This window comes from Protopterus annectens, chromosome 9.part0 (genome assembly GCF_019279795.1).
Source record: "Protopterus annectens isolate FY-2018-M chromosome 9.part0, PAN1.0, whole genome shotgun sequence".
NCBI lineage: Eukaryota > Metazoa > Chordata > Ceratodontiformes > Protopteridae > Protopterus > Protopterus annectens.
The window spans coordinates 863,185,347-863,209,890 of record NC_056743.1 but is presented as its reverse complement, the minus strand read 5'-3'; the positions used below and the strand labels follow the sequence as shown (position 1 = coordinate 863,209,890).

General features: G+C 37.6%; 1 protein-coding gene across 2 annotated transcripts in view; it reads left to right on the top strand.

The window, feature by feature from the left end:
* The window catches only part of LOC122811616 (RLA class II histocompatibility antigen, DP alpha-1 chain-like), a 202,188-nt gene that overhangs the window by 124,898 nt on the left and 52,746 nt on the right, over positions 1–24,544 (top strand). The window contains exon 5 of one of the 2 annotated variants that reach the window (XM_044083583.1): positions 16,990–17,259. The exons of the other annotated variant lie outside the window; for it this stretch is intronic. Within the exon in view, the coding sequence (XP_043939518.1) occupies positions 16,990–17,259 (270 nt within the window). The remainder of the gene's footprint in view (positions 1–16,989; positions 17,260–24,544) is intronic. 2 annotated transcript variants of the gene reach the window in all.

Genomic DNA, 24,544 nt, shown 5'->3' with positions numbered 1-24,544 from the left:
GTAGAAATGTCCTGCTGCTGACCCCCCTGTGGTGTCTGTAGCCTCTGATAAGCTGTCTCAATTGCTTCCTTCACCCAAGTTACTGTCTTCTGACAAGGACAGCAGAACAATGGAAAGGCTGGGTAAGAAGGTTTACACTGCTACTACCCTAGGTTTTAGGGCTATTAATTATCAGACCCATATGTCTAGGTATGTGTTAGCTCTCCTCTTTCAGACATGTCAGCTTATTTCTGATCTCCCAAATTCTGAGGTTAAAACTGATGCTCTTTCGTTGCTAGGGACTTCCTGTCAAGTAGTTCATAATTCTGCCAAATGTAGCTATGATGCAGCAGATGCCTCTTCTAGGGCTGCTGCTTTTGGTTCACTGATGAGGAGGTATACTTAGCTTAGGCTTCAACCTTTACCCGATGATATTAAGGCTAAGTTGATGGATGCTCCTCTGGATACTAAATTTTTGCTTGACAAAGCAGCTGCTGGCTTGTCTAAGTCCCTTCAGGATAAGGGTAAGGCCTTACAGGAGCTTAAACATGTGTTTGTTTTTCCTGTGCCTAAATTTCAGAGAAACTACCCCAATAAGCCAGCCTTTGTTTGTAGGCAATCTCGCCCTTCTATTAAAGGTAAAAAGAGTGGCAAATGGGCTCCTCCTGCTAAGGCTACTCAGACTTCAGGGATTTAGAAGCCTTCCTTTCCAGACAAACCAGGTGGTGTATGACTATCCATCTCTTCCCAGCCACATTCCTCTTTCTCTTCCTGTTTGTCTTCAGATCACTCAGGATTCTTGAGTTCTGTTAACCATTCTTCAGGGGTACTTTATGGTGTGGAAATCCTGTCCTCTTTTTATGGTCATTCCTCAGCCTTTTCAGGAACAACTTCCTTTTTTCCCAGAAGTTGTTCAAGATCTTTTGACTCAGGGTACTATTCAAGAGGTGCCTGTGTCCCAAAGAGGGAAGGATTTCTACTCAAGACTGTTTCTATTGCCCAGAAAAGAAGGAATTTGGAGACAATTCTAGACCTCTCTTATCTAAATACTTTTCTGAATGTGCCTTCCTTTTGGATTTTGTCCCTTCAGACTCTATTTCCTCTCTTGCTCCCTCATCCCTATATGTTATCTCTGGCTCTCAAGGATGCTTATCTCCATATTCTGATCCATCATCTTTTCAGTTCTCTGCTTTGCGTTTGGCTTTTCTACTGCCCCAAGGGTATTCACCAAATGCCTTGCTCCTGTGATTGCTTTTTGCAGGCTTCAAAGGATCCAGATATTCCCTTACTTGCACGACCTGTTGATTCAGGCGTCCTCTCTAGAGACCCTTTTGCAAAACCTTCATTTTGCCATTTCCCTTCCTCGGAGTCTGGGATTCACTATAAATTTCAAAAAGTCTTCTCTGACTCTTTCTCAGGATCATGTATTTCTGGATGGCAGGATTCAGGTGGTGCCATTGCTAGCATCCCTGCCCCCCCCTCCAAAAGCCTTAACTCTCATTTCTTTTACACTCTTCTTCCACTGACTTCCATTACCACCAGGAAGTTTCTGAGAGCTCTGGGTTTCATGGCATCCACCATTCCGATGCTCCCTCTGGTCAAACTTCACATGAGAAAGTTTCAGTGGTTTCTGAAGTCTGTGTGGCTTCAACTTATTTATTTATTTATTTTACATTTGTTGACTGGGATAGTCTGACTGGATACATGTCCATTTTCAACGGAGACCGGGGGAGAAAAGCTCCAGTTACACAGATAAACATCACACATATGAGCCAAGTGTATTTATAAAGTAAGTAAAGTGTGCTATCAAGAGGGATTCACAAGATTAACAGAGTGTCACAAATGCAAAACAAAGTAGGTTACAACAAACAGTTGTTATTACAACGTAAGTAAAGTGTGGCCCTCATGAAGGGACTCATAAGAGTCACAGTGCAACATAATATATAAAACAAGACGATTACAGCACCCATTTGTGAGCCAGAAATGAACCTAGTACTGTTTAAGTAAGTAGATTAATCAGGGTTGGCACAGGGACACAGCTAGTGGATTTTAAAAGACTGTTTGAGGCCTTTTTTGAGGAGACTTATAAAGAGTTCAAGGGTAAGGTTAGCTGGAAGTGAATTCCAAGTTTTGCCAACAAAGTTGGTAAACAGGGAGTCACCAGCTGAGTTATTAGCTTTGTGTGTTTGGACTAACAGCTTATTGGATGAGCATAGTGGCCTGGAGTTACTATGTGGTTTTATGATATTTTTAAGAGCGGGGGTATTTTCGGGTTGGTTAAAAATTTTGTGCGCTAATATTAGCTGATTGAACTGAAATAAGCTTGGTAACTCTAGCCACCCTAGGAAATTGAGATTTTGACAGTGATATGTCCTATACGTGGACCTGGTGGCAAATCTGGCAATATGGTTGTAACAGAGAGAGAGCTTGCCAAGTTCCAATTTGTTCAGGTTGGAGAGTATAGGGGAAGCATATAGAAGGGTAGAGAGTAGATGAGAGCAGGCAATTGCAGTACTAGCTAATGGGCTTAGAAAAGGTTTATTTCTATATAATGAGCCAAGTTACTTATTAATGGTTTTGATAGTTTTATTGACATGCAAATCGAATTTGAGATTATTATCTACAATTACTCCTAAGAGCTTAGTATGGCTGTTCGGGGAAATAGAGGCACCATTGTTCGATATTATGGAAAAGGAAAGTAGGGTGGATCTACTATTGAGGGTAAAGAGTAGCAGTTTAGTTTTGTTAGGATTCAACAGAAGACAGTGATTAGCCAGCCAGTTTTCAATTGTATTAAATGTATTCCGGGTTAAGGTTTGCAGGGCTGATGGGGAAGAGGCCATGCAGATCAGGGTGGAATTGTCTGCATATGTGATGCAGGTTGCTTCTGGGATGGCAGTGTGAAGGTTGTTGATGAAGATAAAAAAAGAGTAGAGGACCTAAAATAGAGCCCTGAGAAACTCCAAGGGTGAGAGGTCACAGGGTGGACAGTTTGTCCTGCTATACTACAGCCTGTTGTCTACCACTCAGGTAGGATAGGAACCACTGTATAGTATGGTTTTCCAGGGAAATAGATTTCAGAGAGTGGATGAGTAATTGGTGGTTGAATATATCAAAAGTCTTAATTCTTCCCCTCTTCCCCTCCAAGAAAAATTCCTTCAACTTTTTATTAATTATTTTTCACAATTTCTCCTCTGCTTGATTAAAATATGATTGACCCATATATAAAACTAAAGTGACTAAAACTATGTTCACAGCTTGTATCTTACATCAATATTCATAAACAACAGCTTCCAGTTTCTCAGTTTTTTATATTATTTTTTGTTTAATGTCTTCCCCCATATCCGAATTCCCATAACAGAAGCATTTTTAGTCCATACTCCTAAATACATTGTTGATAGACATTCATTCGAATGTCGCGTCACCGCCACGAGGGCATGCGATCGGCCCAAGTTTATCTAGAGTCACCAAAGCTGCCGGGCTGAGACCTGGATTGGTTTTGGTCTGATAAATGCACACATCCCCGGAGGTCAGTGCTCATCAGCATATATTAGCTCTAGAATTACCACAGTTATCCAAGTAATGGTGGAGCGATCAAAGGAACCATAACTGATTTAATGAGTCATTCGCAGTTTCACTGTAGCGTCCGTGTGCATTGAGACTTGCATGGCTTAATCTTTGAGATAAGCATATGCTGATGGCAGGATCAACCAGATAGAAGCACCTTGGCGGGTGGAAGTGTGGGGCCGAAGCCCACTCTTCCGCCAATGGGAGGGTTCCCTCTCCCCATGGAGGGGACACCCCAGGTGCTGGTCGTGGACCGGAGACCACGACCCCAGAGGGGTCTTATCATGACCCATAAATATGGGTATTGCTAAACCAGTTCATGGTTGTATATATAATTTACTGCTGCAGCTTTTGTTTTCTTCGTTAATTTTATATCCCAAAAAGACTTGAAACAGTCTCAAAATATTAAACAACACCAAGATGTCCTGTTTTGGATTTATCAAATGCAAAATAGTATAATTTGCAGATGAAGCCAAGTTTTATTGATCACCATAAAAACTAATAAACAAGAATGAGACTTCAGGATAATAAAAATACCACCAAACTGTAGATCCTGTGTATTGGCAGTTGGACAGACAACAATACACTCCAAATTAAGGAAAACTACAATTTATTAAGCACTTTCATTCACAAAAGTAGGAACTTCATCAGAATAACATTCACTGAGCATTTAAATTAATTACAACTATTAAATAATTAAAACCAGCCAATAAAATTTACTTATATAATTCAAATAGTTAAAATACTGTAGCTCCATAGTTGTTTAAAGTAAACCAACCATCTAAAATAGCCTAGAACAGACTATGCTAGACATACAATCTTTTTAACTTTAAAATGGGGGCTATAGAACATGTGTCATTTAACAAGGGGGACTTGTGACATTCAAACATAATTGCCACTTGAATTATTTTTTACCAAGATGTTTGTTCACTGTATAATCCTGGTATCAAAGACAACCTGCTCCACAACAACTTGAAGCTCTGAGTAGGATGCTGTGTTATATGCCTATAAAGGGCATTTGTTGTAATACAATTTTTAATAACTAATAAATGTTCATATAACTTTTCTTTACATTTTCTGGAGGTTTTGCCTATGTAAAATGCTGGGCATAAATCACAGAAAGCAATATATACAACATTTTTCGAATCACATGTGAAGTGCCCTTGCATACTATATGCAGACTCTCCAATATGTATGTATTTAGCAACCAGTATACTAACACATAGTGAACATCGGCCGCATTTTTCATGCCTTTTTTTCCTATTTTAAGAGGTCCCAGTCTGTTCCAATAATTTTTTGATTGACGTGTCCTTTTCATATACAATATGGGGGCTATCCCCTATTTTGTTATACATGTCTGGGTCAAAAGAAAATATAACACAGTTCTTTTTGAGACATTCAAAAATGGTCTATCTATCTATCTAAACTGTAGGTAGTGATGAATGACTCATATTCCTTTTTATCTTGAAGTATATGGCTTTAGGTACTAATGACCACCTCCCCAATATTAACTACATCTGCTTGTAATAGTGAACTGTGTCCATAAAGAATGGGTTTGTAAAAACCTGACTCTGTCTTAATTATAACCTATTGCTTGATTGCATCTAAAAATGTGGTAAGATAACCCCTCCTCTTGAACATGTACATAATGTTTTCGCATTCATCTAGAAATATTTGGGTATCTGTGATCTACCTGGCCATTCTTACAAGCTGGCCTTTCACTACTGCAGTTTTAGGGTGCATTGGATGCCAACTCGTAAAATGCAGGTATGTGTTCGAAAAAGTGGGTTTACAGTAAATATTAGCAAACAAAGCCCTATGTTCAAAGTTCTTCATAATTGTCACATCCAAAAAACAGATTTTTCTTTGTTGAAAGACCACGAAAACTTTAAAAAATGAGACAATATTATTAATTATTAATATAATTAAAAAATTCAACGAATCTCGTTTCCTAGTCAGTCCCCCACCTTGGGGGAAAAGAAGAGGTGCAGTCACTGTGAGCTCATGTGAGTGGTCTGATTTCTTTGGTGGAGACCAGATAAACCACCACACATTGATGTCTAAGGGTGGAGGGAGAGCTGCTGGAATTAGCCCCTTACAGAAGTGAGGGATGGTTCCTTGCTGATGCCGCTTGCACACTCCACCCTTACAATTTTACTGGGTAGATTCATGGGTGGCAGGTAATACCTATACACTCCCTTGGTGGCAATTTGATGCTGCCTGGTGACACCACAGTCTCCTTGTCAGAGATAGTCTGGGGGAGATGGAAGGATTCCTTAATCCAAGCACTTGAGGAGAGGCACCAGGAGTAGCAAATGGGCAACTGCAAATAAGCCAGAAGTAGCAGCCTCCCAAAATAAAACACCTAACCTTAACAGATAATTAATATTCTGTTTTATTAAAATTGCTAAATTATATTCAAGACTTTCAATATATGGGGATAAGCTGCAGAGTCATAGTCAATAATGCAAGTTAATGATCTGTGATGTCCTAAGATTTGAAGGGGTAGCAATTACTTAAATATGCAGAACATATCACTGATGATGTGGTTAATTGAAAACATCTGAGGATCTATGACATTTTAGTTTATGCTTTTTGTTCTCTAACCTCTTGCGTGGTCTGTTTATCACAAAGATTAATTGAGCATACTGTGACTAATTTCAAATATTGAGTTTTCAATCACTGTAGCTGCTGCTTGAATTAAGCTATTACCTTATACAAGACTGCAAGAATAAACACATTAAAAGTGCCATTTTATATCCATTAAGGGTATTAAGTGCATATGAACACAGGACAGCAGTTTGTAGCACTGCAGATGATGCACAAATGTGTTAATAAAGACCAAAATTGTGGATAACAAAAATATGATAAATGTTGAGAGAGGCAACAGGAATACTGTTATAAACTCACCCAGGCCAAAGTAGTCGCACATATCTAGGATTCTCATTCAAATACAAACACTGTTGCTGAATTGTGCCTATATTTCTAAACAATCGACTGTAATTAAGACTCTCTGATAGTACATGTAGAACATTGTTTGTGTACAATGAGGACCACAAGAGAATCACAGTCTCTTCTCAGCTGAAATCAAAACTTTCAACCAGAATAACTCACAACTGACATGATGCTCACCAGCATAATTTAATTAAGTGCTTTCATTGTTGAATAAATTTTCTCAAAACTCAATTTTGAGGAAGTCCATTCAATGGATGAAAGCGCTTAATGATTAAATTATTCTGGTGAGCATTGTGTACGTTGACAGTTATTTTGTTTTTTCATATGCTTCTAAGTGTATACTAAGCTAACAACCACTGGCCATGCATCCCAAATCTCTGTCAAGTTCTGGTGCCCTTGTTAAGTGTAAGCAGGGCCTTGGGAGATGAAACATTTACAAGCTAGGGCCTGGGGGATGAACCATTACAAGTTGCCTGTGTCCATTAGAGAAATAGGTGCCAAACCAGGGATGAATTTCCTGTTCCCCATCCATTTGTCAAGGTTGTACTTGAATTGGGTTAGGGAGGAATTCTGCTTCACATGGATTGACTGCCTGTTCTAGAGAAGGAGTAATCTCTGGGATATATGCCTGTCTCTCCAGCAGGTCATATTTATATCACAGGCAAGGTTTAAGTCTTTAAAATGGATAATTCTGGTAGGGTCCAATAATGCCTTGTATGCCAGGCATAGACCTCCCCTCAACAGCCTGTAGGAGATGGAATACAGGAATAGGGCTTTGAGGTGGTCTTCACAGGACATGTTATTTCTATCCTGTATTCTTTTAGTGAGCAACCTCTGAGGACATTCCAGTTGTTGGATGTGCTTGGTTAGGTACATACTGAAGGGGGCACTGTACTCAGTGATAAGTCTGATGAATGATGAATAGAGTGGAACAATGACTTCCTTGGATCTAGATGCCATACTTTTGTTTATAAGTTGCACAACATAGAATGATGTCCTCACTACCGTAGACACATGATGGTCAACAGTTATATTACTGTCTATGTGTGTCCCCAAGTCTCTGACTACTGGGTCGACTCTTAGGGCTGTATTTTCTATAAGAGAGTTACCAGGGTTGGCTTACTTCCCAAATGATACTGTTATGCATTTCTTGGGATTTAGTTTTAGTCCGTGGCTCTGACACTAGCTATTTATCTGTGTCAGTCCTTTCCTGAAGAACATTACAGTCAATTGGGGATTCTATGACTGCCCCTAATTTGCAATAATCTGCAAATTTATTCAACCAGAGGGCCTAGACATTGGCCTTGATTTCAAAGAAGTAGATGCCAAAAAAGGGATGGTCCCAGGAACGATCCCTGAGGGACTTCACTAGGGACTGTCCTCTCTGTAGAGGTAGACTCCCCAGTTCTAACTTCCTGGGTCCTATCTGTGAGCTAACTGGCTATCCATCAGGTGACATAAGGGTTCGTACCTAACCTCTTGAGTTTGCCAAAAATATATGTGTGAGGTATTTTGTCAAATACCTTGACCAGGTCAAGGTAGGCAGCATGAACTTGTTTTGCCCAAGTCCATTGCTTTGGTGACTTTCTCAACAAGGTCCACTAGGTTGAGTAGGCATGACCTACCCTTGATGAGACTGGTTTAGGACCAGTGTCTGTAGGTTTCTTATGTCATTATGGATCATTTCCATGGTAATTATTTCCATGGCTTTACATATGAGACTAGTGAGATATATGGGTCTGTAGATTCCAGGGTTTGTAGGTGGATCACCTTTGTGCAGATAGATGATGATTACTCTTCTCTATTCGTGCAGTATGACATCCATTTGGAGGCTGTGATTAAATATTGATTCCATAGGCCCTGAGAGGTCATGTTTCATGCTAATTAGAATGCAGACTGGGATATTGTCAGGGCTCTTTGATAGAGAATGCTTGGCCTTAGAAAGAACATTAAGGACCTGTTATTGATATAGTATGCTTGGCCTTAGAGAGAACATTAAGGACCAGTTCCATAGTGATAGTTGGGGAAGGTACTTTTGATGGTATTTTCTGAGTGGAGGCTGAGGGGTAAAGTCAGAGCTGAAGTTATCTGCTAGAAGGTTTGCTATAGCTTTTGGCTCTGCATAGATGTATTCATTAACAATGAATTTTGCACAAAATCATGCATTGCCTTTGAAGCTGAAGGCAGAGATAAAGAATGCCTTGTGGTTGTCCTTAGACTGAGAGGCCAACTTTACCTCTAATTTGATAATGGTAGACTTTGTCTTTTGAGTTGTTTGTTTAGTTTGATGAGGGTGCTTTTATCCTGATGGGTGCTACTCCTATTTTTTTCCACAATTTTCTTTCTTCTCTTATACATCCTACTGATGTTGTGATTCCACCAGTGTGACTTTGTTTTTGAGTTAATTCTGTACTTATTCCTGGTGGGTACAGCGACATGTATGCAGCTATTAACATGCTTGTATAAGGCTTTTGAGAAAAGTTCTGCATAGGCAGCAGTGTTCTCGTGGTTTAGTCGGGCTTGGAATTTTGCCAGGTTATCACTTAATAGTATAATAGCAGGACATTAGCCTTAGAGTAGTTTCTGAACATTCTAGGATTAGCTGGGTTTGTGTGCAATTAGACACTGATAAATGGGACAAAATCCTAAATTGAGCATTTTTGTTTATCTTGTGTAATTGAACACTGGATATTGGTAACTTGTCATTCAATGTGTATCTTACATCTAACAATATTTATTTATTATTTATTTATTATTTTATTTTACATTTGTTGACCGGGCTAGTCTAGCTGGATATATGTCCATTTTCAGTAGAGGCCTGGGGAGAAAAGCTCCAAACAGGAAATTGACAAAGTTAACAAAGTTCAGGACCAGAATTACTCACAATACAGAGCTAGTAGAGGTCAGCTGAATGGTTATAAGAGTAAATTTCTGTATGAAAAAAAAAAGAAAATTTATAGTAAAAATTAAACTAAGCAATTCTACAGAATTAAAGCTAGGCAATACTAAATAATTTGAACTAAGCACTTCTATACAGAAAAAATAAACAATTTTTTTTTTTTTTTACAAATCACACTAGAAAGGTATGAGCAATTATTAGATAAAGGGAAAAATAAATCTATCTTATTCTCATTATAGGAGAGTAGGAGTAGAATTGAAGGCAGTGGATACAGGAGTAGGGATAGAGTTAAGAATATAGAATATCAACCCCATTGTCTTACAAACATGAAGAATGAAGACATCTCCCAAAACAAAGGAATCACTGTCAACAAACATAGTACAGAAGCAGTGAGTCAGCAATCAGTAACTTCAGCACAACCTGGGAATTAGGCAGCGAGAATGGATTTCTGGGAAATATATTTTAAAATATACAAAGGGAAAGAAGAGAAGGAGGGGATTGAGGAATCCATTTAGTCCATGATACTCACTATCTAGGGGTGCTCATTCCATACTGAATGAAATGGGTGTTGGGTTTGCAGTGTCAGCTATAATACAGCTAACTTGAATAAGTGGGGCTGTGTTGGCTGTGTATACCCAACCAGCAACACTGCTGTTGTACCTCTCCTAATCCTTTTGTAATTATAATATCAGTGTTGTCAGACTAATGTATGTCTGAAGGTGCACAATAATGATCCAGTTCTCAAATGAAACCATAAACTGCTTCACGTAATTCCCCTTTACACTTTACTGGCTACCCTACAGTTCTCTGAGTTCTGATTTCCCAGAAATCCATTCTCGCTGCCTAATTCCCAGGTTGTGCTAAAGTTACTGATTGCTGACTCACTGCTTCTGTACTATGTTTGTTGACAGTGATTCCTTTGTTTTGGGAGATGTCTTCATTCTTCATGTTTGTAAGGCAATGGGGTTGATATATATGAGTTTGGGGAGATGGGTCTTCCTCCCATATGGAAGGGGTGAAAGCAGATGTCCTACTGCAAAAAAAAAATAAAATAAAATAATAAAAACACTTTATTTTTTCATCAGTGGGTTGCATCCTGAGCACTTTAAGTCAGCAAGTTAACTCCTTGGCAAGTTAAACTTTTGGAATAATAAAGTAAAACATGGTTTAGTGTAATATGTTTATTTTTTTCTTCCATTTTGAGATAGACACACATTCAGACATTAGAGCCTAACTATGCTCCATGAGATAATACCTCTTTGTGTACATGTGAGGTGTGGATTATAATGATCTATATATAGATATATATCTGTCTATATATATATATATAGAGAGAGAGAGAGAGAGAGAGAAAGATATTTATATATATATATATATATATATATATATATATATATATATATATATTTATTTTATTTTATTTATTTTACATTTGTTTACCGGGCTAGTCCAACTGGATACATTTCCATTTTCAGCAGAGGCCTGGGGAGAAAAGCTCCACGTTGAAGTTAATACAAACAAAGTCTTTTACATAAAGAAAGTAATTAGTTAGTAAAATACATCAGAAATAAGGTTTATTCTAAATTCTAGTAATTAAAAAATATAAATAAGTAAGCACATTAACTCAAATTTCTTTACAGTACAAGATTGGAGAGATTATACTTTAGTAAAAACATTCAAGAAGAGTTTAATTAAAAGTAAGTGTAAACCATAGAGAGAAGTATATACATTCATAACAGAGGCTAAATACCAAGGGACAGGTAGAGAAAAAACTACTCAAGGGCAAAGAGTAGAAACAGGAGAGAGAAGGAGATTTAGAGAAAAGTAGTTAGTAGAATCATGAGATTAGTCAGGATTGATGCATGGGCATAGCCAGAGTGTTTTTAGATGTTGTTTGAGCTTTTGTTTAAAGAGGAAGGGTGATGAGATAGAAGTTAGAGTGGCTGGTAGATCTATTCCAGTATTTACCTATAGTGTTGGTGAAAAGTGAATCACCTGCTATGTTATTGGACTTACTTATCTTGACCAGAAGTTTGTTAGAGGAGCGTAAAGAATTTAGGTTAGAATAAGGAGAAATAAGGTCAGACAGTATAGGAGTATTTTTAGGTTGGTAAAAATTCTGTGAACAAAAGTAAGTTGGGAGAGTAGTAGTGTATTTTCTAGTTCAAGCCAGTGTAGTTGTTGTAGATTGTGACAGTGGTGAGTTGAAATGGGTTTCGGTGGCCAATCTAGCAATGCTATAGTATGCATTTGCTAGTTTAGTAAGGTTATTTTTCTTTAGGTTTGTGTATATGGATGAGGCATAAAGAAGAGTAGAAATAAGATGAGAGTGAGCAAGTGTGATTTTGCTTGTGGAGTTAAGAAGGTTTTAATTCTATATAAGGAGCCAAGCTTTCTATTAACAGTTTTAATAGTGTTATTAATATGATTATCAAAAGTGAGGTTATTGTCAATTAAAATACCCAATAGCTTAGTGGTAGAGTCAGGGGCTATATGTGTGCCATTGTTGGATGTAATTGTGAAGTCTAAGAGGGGAGACTTAATATTAGGCCTGAAGAGTAGGAGTTTGGTTTTTTTAGCATTCAAAAGGAGGCAGCGTTTCAAGAACCATGCCTCAACTGTGCTAAATACATTCTGTGTGAGGGTTAGTAGTTCAAGGGAGGAGTTTGCAGAGCATATGAGTGTGGAGTTGTCTGCATATTGAATACAAGTAGCTTGAGGTATTGCTGCATGTAAGTCATTTATGAATAAAGAGAAGAGGAGAGGTCCTAGGATGGACCCCTGTGGTACTCCAAGAGAGACTGGCAGAAGGGATGAAAGAGTATTATCCCAGAGAACTGCCTGTTGCCTGTTATTAAGGTAGGAAGTGAACCATTGAATAGCTTTGGTATCTAGAGAGAGGGATTCAAGGGTTTCTATGAGCATATTATGGTTTACCATGTCAAAGGCTTTTGACAGGTCTATAAAGAGTGCAGATGACAGAATATTATTATTGCGGTTTCTGTTTATACACTCAGTAAAAGATAGGAGAGCTGTTGTGGTACTATGAAATGGCCTAAAGCCATGTTGACAGTTGGCTAGTAGGTTATATTGAGTAAGGTGGTGCATTAGCTGATGATGAATACATTTCTCCATGATTTTTGCTAAGGGAGATAAGAGTGCAATAGGTCTATAGTTAGAATAGTCATATGAGCTACCACCTTTGTGTAAAGGAATTATGTGGGAAATTTTCCAGATAACAGGTATGGTACCCTCACTGATGGTTCTATTAATAATGAGAGATATGGGATAGGCAACTTCTTCAGCTGCTTTTTGAAGGTATTCAGATTGTAACTGATCAGCAGAAGGGGTACAAGGTTTGAGTTGTTGGATGAGTTTAAGGATGTAAGAAGTAGAGATGGGTTGTAGTTGGAATATAGGGAGATTAGTAGATGTGCCAGTATGAATATTTGCTTTGTCTATAGTAAGATGACTAGCTAGTGAATTAATGGTGTCTGTGAAAAAGGAGTTAAAGGCATTGGCAGTTTGATGTGAGGTATTCTTTTCGGTCCCAGAAGGTGAAGGTGTAGTAGAATGGCCTGGGTGTAGGAGTGAATTTAGGGTTGACCAGAACCTTTTGGGGTTGTTATGATGAGTTTGGTGTAGTTTACAATAATATTTTTTTTATCTGTAAGAACAGCTTTTTTAGTGCTATTTCTTAACTGTCTAAAGGCTTGTTGGTCTGAGGTTGTTTTTGTACATCTCCATTTAGCCCAAGCTTTGTTCCTAAGTAATATTTTCTGTTTTGTCTCTTTGGACAGCCAGGGGGCAGGTTTAGATTTAATTCTGATAGATTGTTTTGGAGCATGTTGGTCGACTATCGATAGGAATTTGGTATTGAAATATGTGATGGCATCTTCCAGTGTTAGGGTTTTTAGAAGATCCCATTTACAGGCTTTTAATTCATTTTTGAATGATAATAGGTTGAAGTGTTTCTTGTTACGTAAAACCCTGTAGGTAGGAATGTGATTAATGTCACTCTTTTGTCTTATGATGTAAGTTAAGGAATGATCACTTACATCATCAGGCAAAGTTCCTGTTGTATATGTTTGTTGCTGTTTGTTAATAAGAATCCAATCTAAAATACTTTCTTTGTTACTGGGTTTATTAATTCTTGTGGGATTAGAGATTAGCTGAGTAAAGCCATGTAGATTAATGTGAGGTGAAGAATTCTTTGTATTAGTAGAGGACCAATCACAGTTAAAGTCTCCTAAAATTATAGTTTCTTGTGGGTAGGAAGAGGATATCCAACTTAAGATATTCTCAATTGTAGTGTAATTATTGCCAGGGGGTAGGTAGATACAGATGATATAAATAGATTTTTTAGGGTTAAGTTGTAGTTTAGAGGTAAGGATCTCAGCTTTAACATCTTTTGGAGGGTCAGAGGGTTGTGCAGTGATTTCTAGACCATTTTTAAATAGAAGTGCAACTCCTCCGCCCTTCCGTTGCATGTGGTCCATTCTCAATATGTTATATCCATTAAATCTATTAATATTAATGTGTAAGATATATAAGATACACATATACAAAAGCATGTTAATAGATATGTATATATATATATATATATATATATATATATATATATATATATATCCTCCTGGTTATTTAGCTGGACTGTTAATGTGTAGTTACACAGTCCCTGTTTTCAGTAAGCCGAGACAAAACTCATGGAAACGTACTACAATGAGATAACATGTGATAATCCTGATAGTGGCATACATGATACTGATATTTGTCGCTTGCAGCATAAATGGATAGATATGTTTTTTCCTCCCAGTGCTTGGAATGCTTTATTTCTCTTAAACCTTTTTTGTCTACAAATCAATTTGAGGACTTTTAGTGTCCTCGGGAAAATGCTGAGTTGAAAAGGGCTACCATTTTTCCTTACAATTGCTGTCATGCAGTGGTATAAGCTGGAAAATATTGCCATACAGCAACCAGAAATGGCAAAGTTGGTTAACACAATGCTGAGCTTTCAGCTTGTATAGCCATGAAAGTACAAGGGCTCTGTTATTTTTTGCCACTATCATTCCTGAATGTGAAATGACTATATAAGGATCACATCAGAAATGAGATTTTCACTTTGTGGCTTGTAGTAGAAGTCATTATATGCATGAAACTTTGTCCCTATTTAGTCACATACATGTATTTGCCCACACCTACAGGGAAGACTTGATCATACTGAACTAAATGCCAGATCTTAGAATTCTAGACATATATACTCATATAGACATACAATCCAGATCTGAGAATTCTAGACAGAGATATACTGATGTAAACATTTGGACAAAACTGTCCATTAGGGTTTCTTTACAAAATACTGTAAGATAATCATGATTAACAGACAATGAGGTTAGATGTAGAAAAAACATAGCTATGCACACAGACTGCTGATTCTTCAGTATAGTCCAGTTCTGTCCTTTTTCTCCTCTTTTCTCTGTCTCTTTTTGTGACTTTGACAAGGTAATTCCAGAAATATCAAATCACATCAAGGTAACACCTTTTTATTTCAGAAGGGTGTATGAAACTGGAAAGCCTAATTAACAATGGAACATGATAAGAGTGATTAGCAGGAGTCACTATCAGGGCATTTCATCTCTCACCTGTATTACAGCCCCAACAGTACCACAACAACATGAGTTATGTTCCCTGTCAATCATAATCAAGGAATGTTTTATGTTGATTTGCTTTGCTGTCACAGATTTTTAAAAAATGACAGTATATTCAACCATTGTTGATGTGGATGACACTAATTTATGGTCACCTTTCTCCATATGCAACAGAATCTATGTAAGTTTATTAGGTATCACTATAGAGTTGGGAAAATACTTTCAAAGAATATACCATGTGTAATTTATTAATCTTGCATTATGTGTTTGGAAATAAAGCAGAAGAGTGAATCATTTTGAGACATTGAACTTTTCTGAAGAGCACTATGTGATGGTGTGACTGTGGTTCAGGGAACCCTTGGTGTGTAGGCTAGGAATCCTGTGTCCTGTCTTTTCTCATTGGTGAGCTTTTATGCCTTTTTCAGATGAGACAGAGGGCAGTTTTTATGATCAGTACTGTTTTAATTTTATGAAGAGAAATAACTTTAGTGTCATGTAATATACACTACTGAGGATATGATACACTTATTGCACAACATCTGTATGCATTGTTATAGTGCTTAATATGTGTGATTTGTGACTGGGTATCTGGCACTTTATAACAAGTCAGCAAAACAGTCTTGGTATATAAAGAAATAAAAAATAGACAGATGAAAAATAATTAATTCCCCCATTTATGATTATTTGCTAAATGGTGAATGTCCTTTTGTCACTGGTAGGGAAGAAGTACAGACATATGATTATGCTCTGTTAAACACAGAACTGGCACAATTACTGTTTTCGTGAGTCTGTTAACAACAACAAAAGAAAAAGTACTCTCTGCTGTTGATGTTATCCATTGAGTCAAACTATCTGCCTGCATGAATACCCCTGAAACAACTTACAAACAACATGATCATTTTTCTTTTTCATAATATATGGATGGTGAATACCATACATTTCCAGTGATTCAAAAAAAAAAGAAAAGCAAAGGAAAAAAAGAAAAATAAAAATAAAGAGAAATGAGTGTCAAAGCCCCAGTGTGTCCCCTGAATATATACATCACAGCTTAGAAGATATGTACACATATACCTAATAGTAAGTACCAAGATTTATTACAAATAATTGCAGATTGTTTAATCAATACTAAAATAATTGCAACTAAATATCTGATTATCCATAATGCCATACCATTAACCCAGTGACAGCAATACGATTACAAAACAATCCTGAACAATTATTTTTGCATAGAACATCTCCCATCACCTTAAGAGGTTCTGCACCCCTATTCCTCAGTTTCCATAACAAACCCAAACAAAAAGGAAAAGGTATAAAGGAAACATAAAACTCACGTATTCCCTCTTCAGTGACTCCTGTAACCCAGTCATGGAGCACAGCATCTGCAAGTAACAAAGCAAGCAATGTTATGCAATGTGCCAGGCAACAATGATATACAGCACAGTAAACTGCAATGATCCATATTTACATTCAGCAAATGTCAGGATAAAGGGACAATATGCATGTTTTACTTTTTCAGATTTAGCAATTGGTGATTTCAGGTGCTGCCTTTTCATCCTTCTCCATCTTTGTTTCATTAGTGGTAAACCATTCCATTACTTCATCACTCTGTTTATAAACACCTGTGTCATTTTTTTATTTTTTTTTTTGTGTGCATGTTTTTCTATGATTTCTAGACAATTTTGCATTCACCCAACAAAATTTTCTTTCAGCAATGCAACACAGTATCACTCTGTTCATGACATACTGGCACAAGAACATTGCATTATTCACCTTTCCCATATTCTGTTGAATCTTATCAACCAAGAAATAATTTGTACAAAAAATCTGTAACCTCCTAGCTTTGTAAGCTTTACACTTAGAACTTAGCACTGCATTTGCTTCGTTTCAGGTAGGTAGCGTTAGAATAATGGACATTTTGATTACTCTGTTTTTCTATTTCAGGGATATATTTATATCAGACAATTGTAGATTGTTTCTACATGAACAATGGTGAGACAGTGATACTTATTAAGACAATCATCTACAACAAGGAACGACAACTGTTTTTTGACAGTCGAGTTGGCAAATTTATTGGCATCACAGAAAATGGAAAGATAGACGCAGAGTATTTTAATAACAACACTGAATATCTAGATCAGCTCAAGGCTGAGGTTACTACATTTTGCAGGCACAACTACGACATAATGAAGGATGTCATTGTGGGCCGAAAAGGTATGCTTTTCAATAACTAAGTTTGTTCTAAGTGTTTAACTAGAACTGGAGCTCTTTCTCCGTCTTTGGTCAAGTCTTATCTTGTGCTACTGATGCCTTCCACTAGAGTGAATATATCTTCCATCCTTAACAAATCTAAGATGCTGTATAACCATCTTATTTGGCTGTCCTTTACCAATGATGGTGGCATTGATGGTGGCAATTAAAGTGCATCCCCATCTCCTTATTCGTCTCAATTAAATGCCATTTGTTGTCTATCAAGGAAAGCACCCCAGTTCATATGTCTGAGTCACTAATTCTTGTCAGTTTGTTTTTATTCATTTATTTTTTTAAGCTTAATCACATTCTTTGCATTTCACTAACTGCTACAGCTATTCAATCACCCTCGAGGGTAGGATGTTAGCAGAGACAATATGAAGTTCAATACTAAAGTTAGCATGATTGTAGCTGGTGTTTCAGGCAGAAGGGGGCATACAACTGCTATCATGGTCATGTTCTCTCCATTTAGAAGACACCCTCCCCACCACATAATCTTCACACAGGAGAACTTTTGAGGTTCTCTTTAATAAAATGACAATGTTTTATCTTCTCCCACATTATCGCCACAGCTGTAAATTTGCCATTGTTTAGTTGTGTCTGCTGTAAATTGTGTTTACCGTTGACAGCCTAACAATGAATTACAAATACAAAAATGTCTGTTTTAGAATAAGAACCAGGCATGTGCTATTTATGAACTCATCATTAATAGTGCCTCGGTGGAATAGCTCTCATGGTGGAATTCAAAAATAGAAGATGTGAAAAATATTAAGTTTGTAAAATGGCTTCCACATCTTCTTGAAATTCCCTTTACTAACAAAATTTGCAAACATTAATGGCTACATTCATAATAATTGGTGAACAGAGGAACAGAGTTTCAATGCAGTATATTGGTATTGCAAAACCCTAAGCAATTCACAGAGGGATAACCACAACGCTTCATTTTGTTAATATTGTTCTTCAGACATGCAGTACAGATACAAATAACTACCCACTCATATGTGATTCAGGAATCCAGTACCACTGGAGTACCACATGGTTCCAACAGAGTAACTAAAAAGAAAGCTGCATATAGTTTAACAGTGCTGCCATCTCCCTGCTAATATACTGCTCAGAAAGCAGAACTGAGCAACGTATTATTTCTGTCATTCCCCACCAAAAAAAAAAAAAAATCCTCCATTGCACAGTAAGAACATCTCTAATGGCAATGGAACCTGCAATGGTGCAGACAAACCTGCTAGCACCCACAATGTTGTCCTGCCCCCATACTGTGTTGCTGGTAAGCTCATCTCAGTGAGACCTCACCTAGCAGCAGATTCCCTCATTAGCATAATATGGTAATGATACCTGGTTCACTGTCATGTCTAATGATTATGATTTCTTTAAGAATGACAATAAAGGATTATGGCAGACTACAGAGCGGTAGCAGAAGGCAGATTATTTAGACGCAATATTCCCAATCAAGTACCTATATGTAGCTTGTAGGTCAGACATACTTTAACTTCACATGCTGGCTTACATTACTAGCAGCACAGTACACAGTGCGACCTTTCATCCAGTACACCATTCATAAAGATGGTATGGGCATTGTGTATCACTGTGAATTAACATGATTCATGTCTATAAATTGCTCTAGTTCATGATGGCATACAAGACATGGTCTGCATGATACACATACATTATCTACATACTATGTTTATGAAAACCCTATCCCATAATTATATCTGCATTCTTAGGGTTATAAAAATAATTTGTTTTATTGTACACATACTATTCCCAGAAAACATTTTCAAATAAATTTTCAATCCACAGAGGCATGCAACCCACAAGATCTTCCCAAAAATACACTACCTCTGTGACTTACCCTATCTAACCATTTAATATACACTTTTATTCCTCAGGATTATGTCACCTATCGGCTGAGATTTTGATGAAGAAGCAGGAGTCATGAATGACAATTAAGGGCTTACAGTGTTCTGAGAAATAAAACCTCGTTTTTTTAATGTAGACATTTTCTTCCTAAAATAATGTTATTTTTGCAAATGAGTATGTGAAAATTATGTTTTCCTGTCCATTCATTTTTTTGAATGAAATTAAATGGTAGTGAAAATGAAACACAACATTTTAGTCACAATAAGAAGTTCTCTAAGTGACCACTTTTATCTGTGTTATTGCTATAAACCTTATCCTGCTCCTGTGAAACAGAGGAATGAAGCCCTTGCAGTGCCCTAAATAACCCAAATCAGATTAGTGGCTTGGACACAGGTGGGAGCAGCTATTACAGTGACAAAGATAACCCGAGTCAGATTAGTGGTTTGGACACAGGTGGGAGAAGGCCAGGGAGGATGGAATAAATGGCAGCTGTCAGCTTGCCCTTGATGGAGGGGGAGGTAGTTTTACTCTGCTACTTAGATGGTGCCTAGTGGGGGCTCTGGATATTGATCCCATGAAGAACAGACCTACAGAACATGCAGCCCTCATCACTCATCATCACCTTTCCTTCCCTTATCCTACATGTTTTGCCAGCACCTATTTCCTAGATAGAGCCTTGTTACATCTATCTTTTAACTAATAGCACCATCACTATCTCTCTCTCTCTCTCTTTACATCAGCTGCTTTTATACAGTCTCTATACTGAATGTATTGCCATCAATGGAAAGCCAGGGATGGAAATCAATTGTTAAACTACTCCATATACACCAAAATTGTGTTGAATTATCCCAAAAATATCTGTCAAATGCAACACCTGCTTTGATCCACCTGCCCCACCATATGGGTTTGTTTTCAGATAACTCATTGGTGTTCCACCAAATAATACTAGTATCACAGAAGAGATGTTTATTAATCTTTATGACTAGTGCAATGGTACCTTTAAACCATTGACCCAGGTCCCCTGGATCCCAGACATTGAATAGCAGGGAGCTTGCTAGAGGGTACTGTGAAATAAATGACAAGTACAACTCCAAGTCAGACCATAATGGTTCTACGTGACTCCATAATCTGCAATAAAACAGCCAGTTGCTACCTTACCATGTCGCAATAAATCTGGGACTCCTAAGCTGCCCAGCTTGATGGGAGTGAACATCAACCACCTACCTACTAATTCTGGATCTCTTATACACCCATATAAACTAAACATCAGTGTGGGGCTTTTTGATATGTGGGGATGTCAAAAATAGCAGGAATCTTAAGACAAGCAATAGCTTGGCAAAGATAAACATTTTTATTGCCTGAATCTTGTTTAGAAAATGGCAATTAAGCTTCTTCCAGTTACAGAACATACTCCATATACCGTCAATAATGGGGTTAAGCTATTCCCAGCTAATTGACTCACTAGACAGTCTCTACAGGAAAGTAGAAAGGTTGCTGCTTATCCAAAGTCTGAAGAGATCTAAACGGAGAAAAGAAAGTTTTACTCCTATTGACTTTAAGCCTTGTAATACTGACAAGGGATTTGAACTTCTTCAAAATTTGTTCTAATGAACTGGCAGGGTGGACTCAGGAGCGGCCTTAGGTCAACTGGTGTCCTAGGCAAAAGTGCTCCACAGCGCACCCACCACACTACCTGGTGCCCCCATCCTGGTCTACCTACACCAAATAAGTACCTAGTTGGCCTATGCCTAAGGCCAGCTATGGGTGGACTAGCCAAAAAACATGATCAACTGCAAATCAAGTAAAAAGCAGATGTTCTATCCCTCCTACAGATATGCTAGTGAAGGCAAACTTATGATACGTATACTTATCGATGACTGATACTAGTAACATAAACAGGAGAGGGGATAGGAATCAGACTTGCCTTGCCTTCTGTCCAGCACAATAGAAAAACTTCAAACAGTTACCTATTGGTGAAGATTCTAGCTGTAGAATTAGGGTAGAGGTTATGTATCCAGGTTTTAAACACCTTGGGGATTTTATAGTACCTCATCGCCTGCAATAAAAATGACCTATGAATGGTACCAAAATCTTTGTGAAAATTCAATAAAAGCATGCTCACATCTTTATTCTGTTTCAGACAAATTTTCTGCAGATTCATCCATATTCTAGGGGCATCTTATCCTCCTCCATGGCCTTTGATAAATCTTAACCCAAGTGGGACAGTTTTTAATTTACAGGTCCTAGTCTCCTTACCAAAATGTTGGCAAAAATGTTTAGGTCACTGTTTAACAATGAGATTGCCTGCAATTCAACCCTACTAAAAGGTCTTTCTGGGACTTAAGAAACATTAACATGTTGGCATGATTAAAATTTGGTGGGAATGCCTTAACTGAAATAGTTTGGTGATATATGGAGGGGGGGGGGGGTCAATTGATCTTTGAAGCTTTTATAAAAAGTAATAATGAATTTGTTGAGCCCTGGGGCTTTCCCTTTGACAAGCTCCACTATGGCAGCTGGTACCCCTGATAAGGTTGTCAGTTATTTAAAACTGTTAATGTCCCAAATAATCCTTCATAAGGTGGGATTTTGGCCACCAGACTGGATGCCCCTTTTTCAATAGCCACATAGGCATCAATCAAATGGGTCGATTCTTCCAAAAATACCTGATTCATTCTGGGGAGATCTACACATAACGCATCTCCATGGCCTTTAATGGAAGGAATATAAGTATTTCACTGATATTCTGCACATTTCCATACAAATAATTTATTGGATGTAATGCCAGCAGCCCAATAAAAACATTTATATCTCTCCCATTTATTGTAAAGCCATACAATTTGCATTGATGAAACATCTTGCTTTACTTTTGTAATTTGCCACAGTAAATCTGTATTCTTACATTGTCCAAACTTAAATCCCCACTCCGAACTGTTCAACTGATTTGCCAACTCATTTGCTGAATGTCAGTGCCAAAAGGCTATGATAGCTTTTTGCAAAACCTGCTTGATTTCAAGCAACCCAATAACAACAGATTAAACTTCCATGTGACAATAACTGTATGCCTTGAGATATCTTAGCAAATGAAACTAATGAATCTCTAACATCTGTGATACCTGACAACTTTGATCTGCTACTTAAAGTAGTCTTTGAGCTCTTATTATCTAACAGAGAATGAGAAAGGGTAAACAATTTATTAACGGCAAACCTTATCTATTAATCTAGTAAGAGTTTATAAACAGCTGCAAGAACAAACACTGATTTAAAATGGAACAGTGCAACAATTAACACTGCAGGACCAGGCATAAGAAGAGCCAGTCTCTTCTAAGGTCCTCTCAATTGGCCTACAGTCCCTACGCTTTTGGAATGCATGCAAGACATACACTGTACAGCAGTACAAAACTAAAAGAAAATAAGTTCTTCCACTGGGTAGATTGCTTCATGTGCAAAGCACAAAAGATGAACATTAGACTGTTTATTTTCACCTTTAATGGAAGTCACAGAGTTAATTCGTGGCAGAACAGTTAACCCCTCACAACATCCCCTATTTGTCCATTGTTTCTTGTCTCTGTCTATAACATATCCTCAACTTGGTATACCCAACTTTTGCACAAATACTTCAACAGAGATGTCAGGAGTTGTAAAAATATCATTAGAGTGTCATCCAATGGTTTGGCAAAGGTGCAAATCTGTTACGAGCAGAAAGCAAAGACTGGTGTACAGTTATCTCTTTATGTGCCTGCTGAGGTCCCCATATTGATTTTTACTCCATATTTCTCCCCTTTTTTTAGAAGTTGCTACTTTTGTGATGAGTTGGAAGTCAATATGTCCCTTTTCTTTCCACCCTGTTTTGCCACTTCCATGCTGTGTGCAGCCATACAACATTCTCTGGATGCTTTGCAGACCCTGTAGGAATTTCTCCACTTCTTGTGCTACATAAATGATTTATTGCATAGAACCACTGCAGGCCTACAGCTTTACTTTATACTCCTCATCCCTTAACTGCCATAAATCCTGGTGGCACATTTGGTGCCAAACATTTATATCTATAACATAACATTTGTCAGGAAGTGTTTGCCTGTTCTGCATAAGAAGGCCTCCCTCCATGTTTGCTCATTTATGACAGTTTTACCAATATTCTGAAATGAAGAGTTCCTTTAGCACAACTACTTCTGAAAACATTATGAAAATCATGCTGTACCAACTAGCAACTGTTCCTTTGAAACCTTATTATGATGACAGTCTTAGTTCTTAGCATTGTCATATAAAGCCTCTTATTTATACAGGTACTCAAATGTTTTGCTGGTTCTGGGCTGAATTATCATATCTTTTTGCAGAACATTATTTAAGTATTTTTGGGCTTCGGGCTGGCAACTCGGCACCATAAAAATCCACTGCCAATTATTAGCGGACCAGAGTTCCGCTATGGCAATCTCAAACCAGCAAAAGCTGAAAGACATTACTATTTAAGTATTATTTTAAACTGTATTATTCTACTTAAATTTGGGAAACTGCATTGCATTTAATATTTTCTGAAAATCTTTGTTTTATATTGTGAAGTTTATCTCTTATTTTCTTTTCCTCTGAAGTTGCAGTTACCTTGCCTACACATCAAGCTGTCATATTCTATCTAGTTTAACAGATCAAGTTAATGGTGCTTAAACAAGATTAAAAATCTTAAAATAAAAATGTATGCACAGCTGGCATTAAATGAACCTGATTAGGCCGTTGTTGATTTATTAACAGAGCAAAAATTAACTGCAAGACCCTTGAAATATTTAATATCAACCAGTAAATAATATACAGCTTGCTTACTTATTGTAATGAGATTTTGTTAGACAATTAAAGTAGACTGTATGTGTACAAGTTCTGGATTTTGGCACTACATCATACACAGCAGAATGGAGACCTGTGTGCAGTTTCCACATCATAACTCAATGCTGGATGAAATACTAGTATAATATATTTGATGGAATTTGATATACTGTGAGGTTATCACTGGCAGCAGTCTACATTACCTGAGGGGCTTAGCTTCTTCCATGTCTTCTGCTTTGTAAGTCTTTTCCAGGCATTCCATTTTATCATGCAGAAATGTAAAAATGTGGTGCAGACTGCACTTCAGCAAAACATTTATGGCAGGCTTTATAAACATTATGCCCCATGGCACAGGGCTGGTGCAGAGCAGAATGGTATACCAAGGACAGTTGGGATTAATCAAGATGGTTCTAGAATGATACAAAACCCTGTACTTAGTCATACCCCAATGTGTAGCCTTAGTACTCTATTGTCTGTGTATATATGCAAATGCCCACCCCACCCAATTGTACACGACTCAGAAACATTACACTAATGGGGTACAGGCTGGTAACAGCAATAT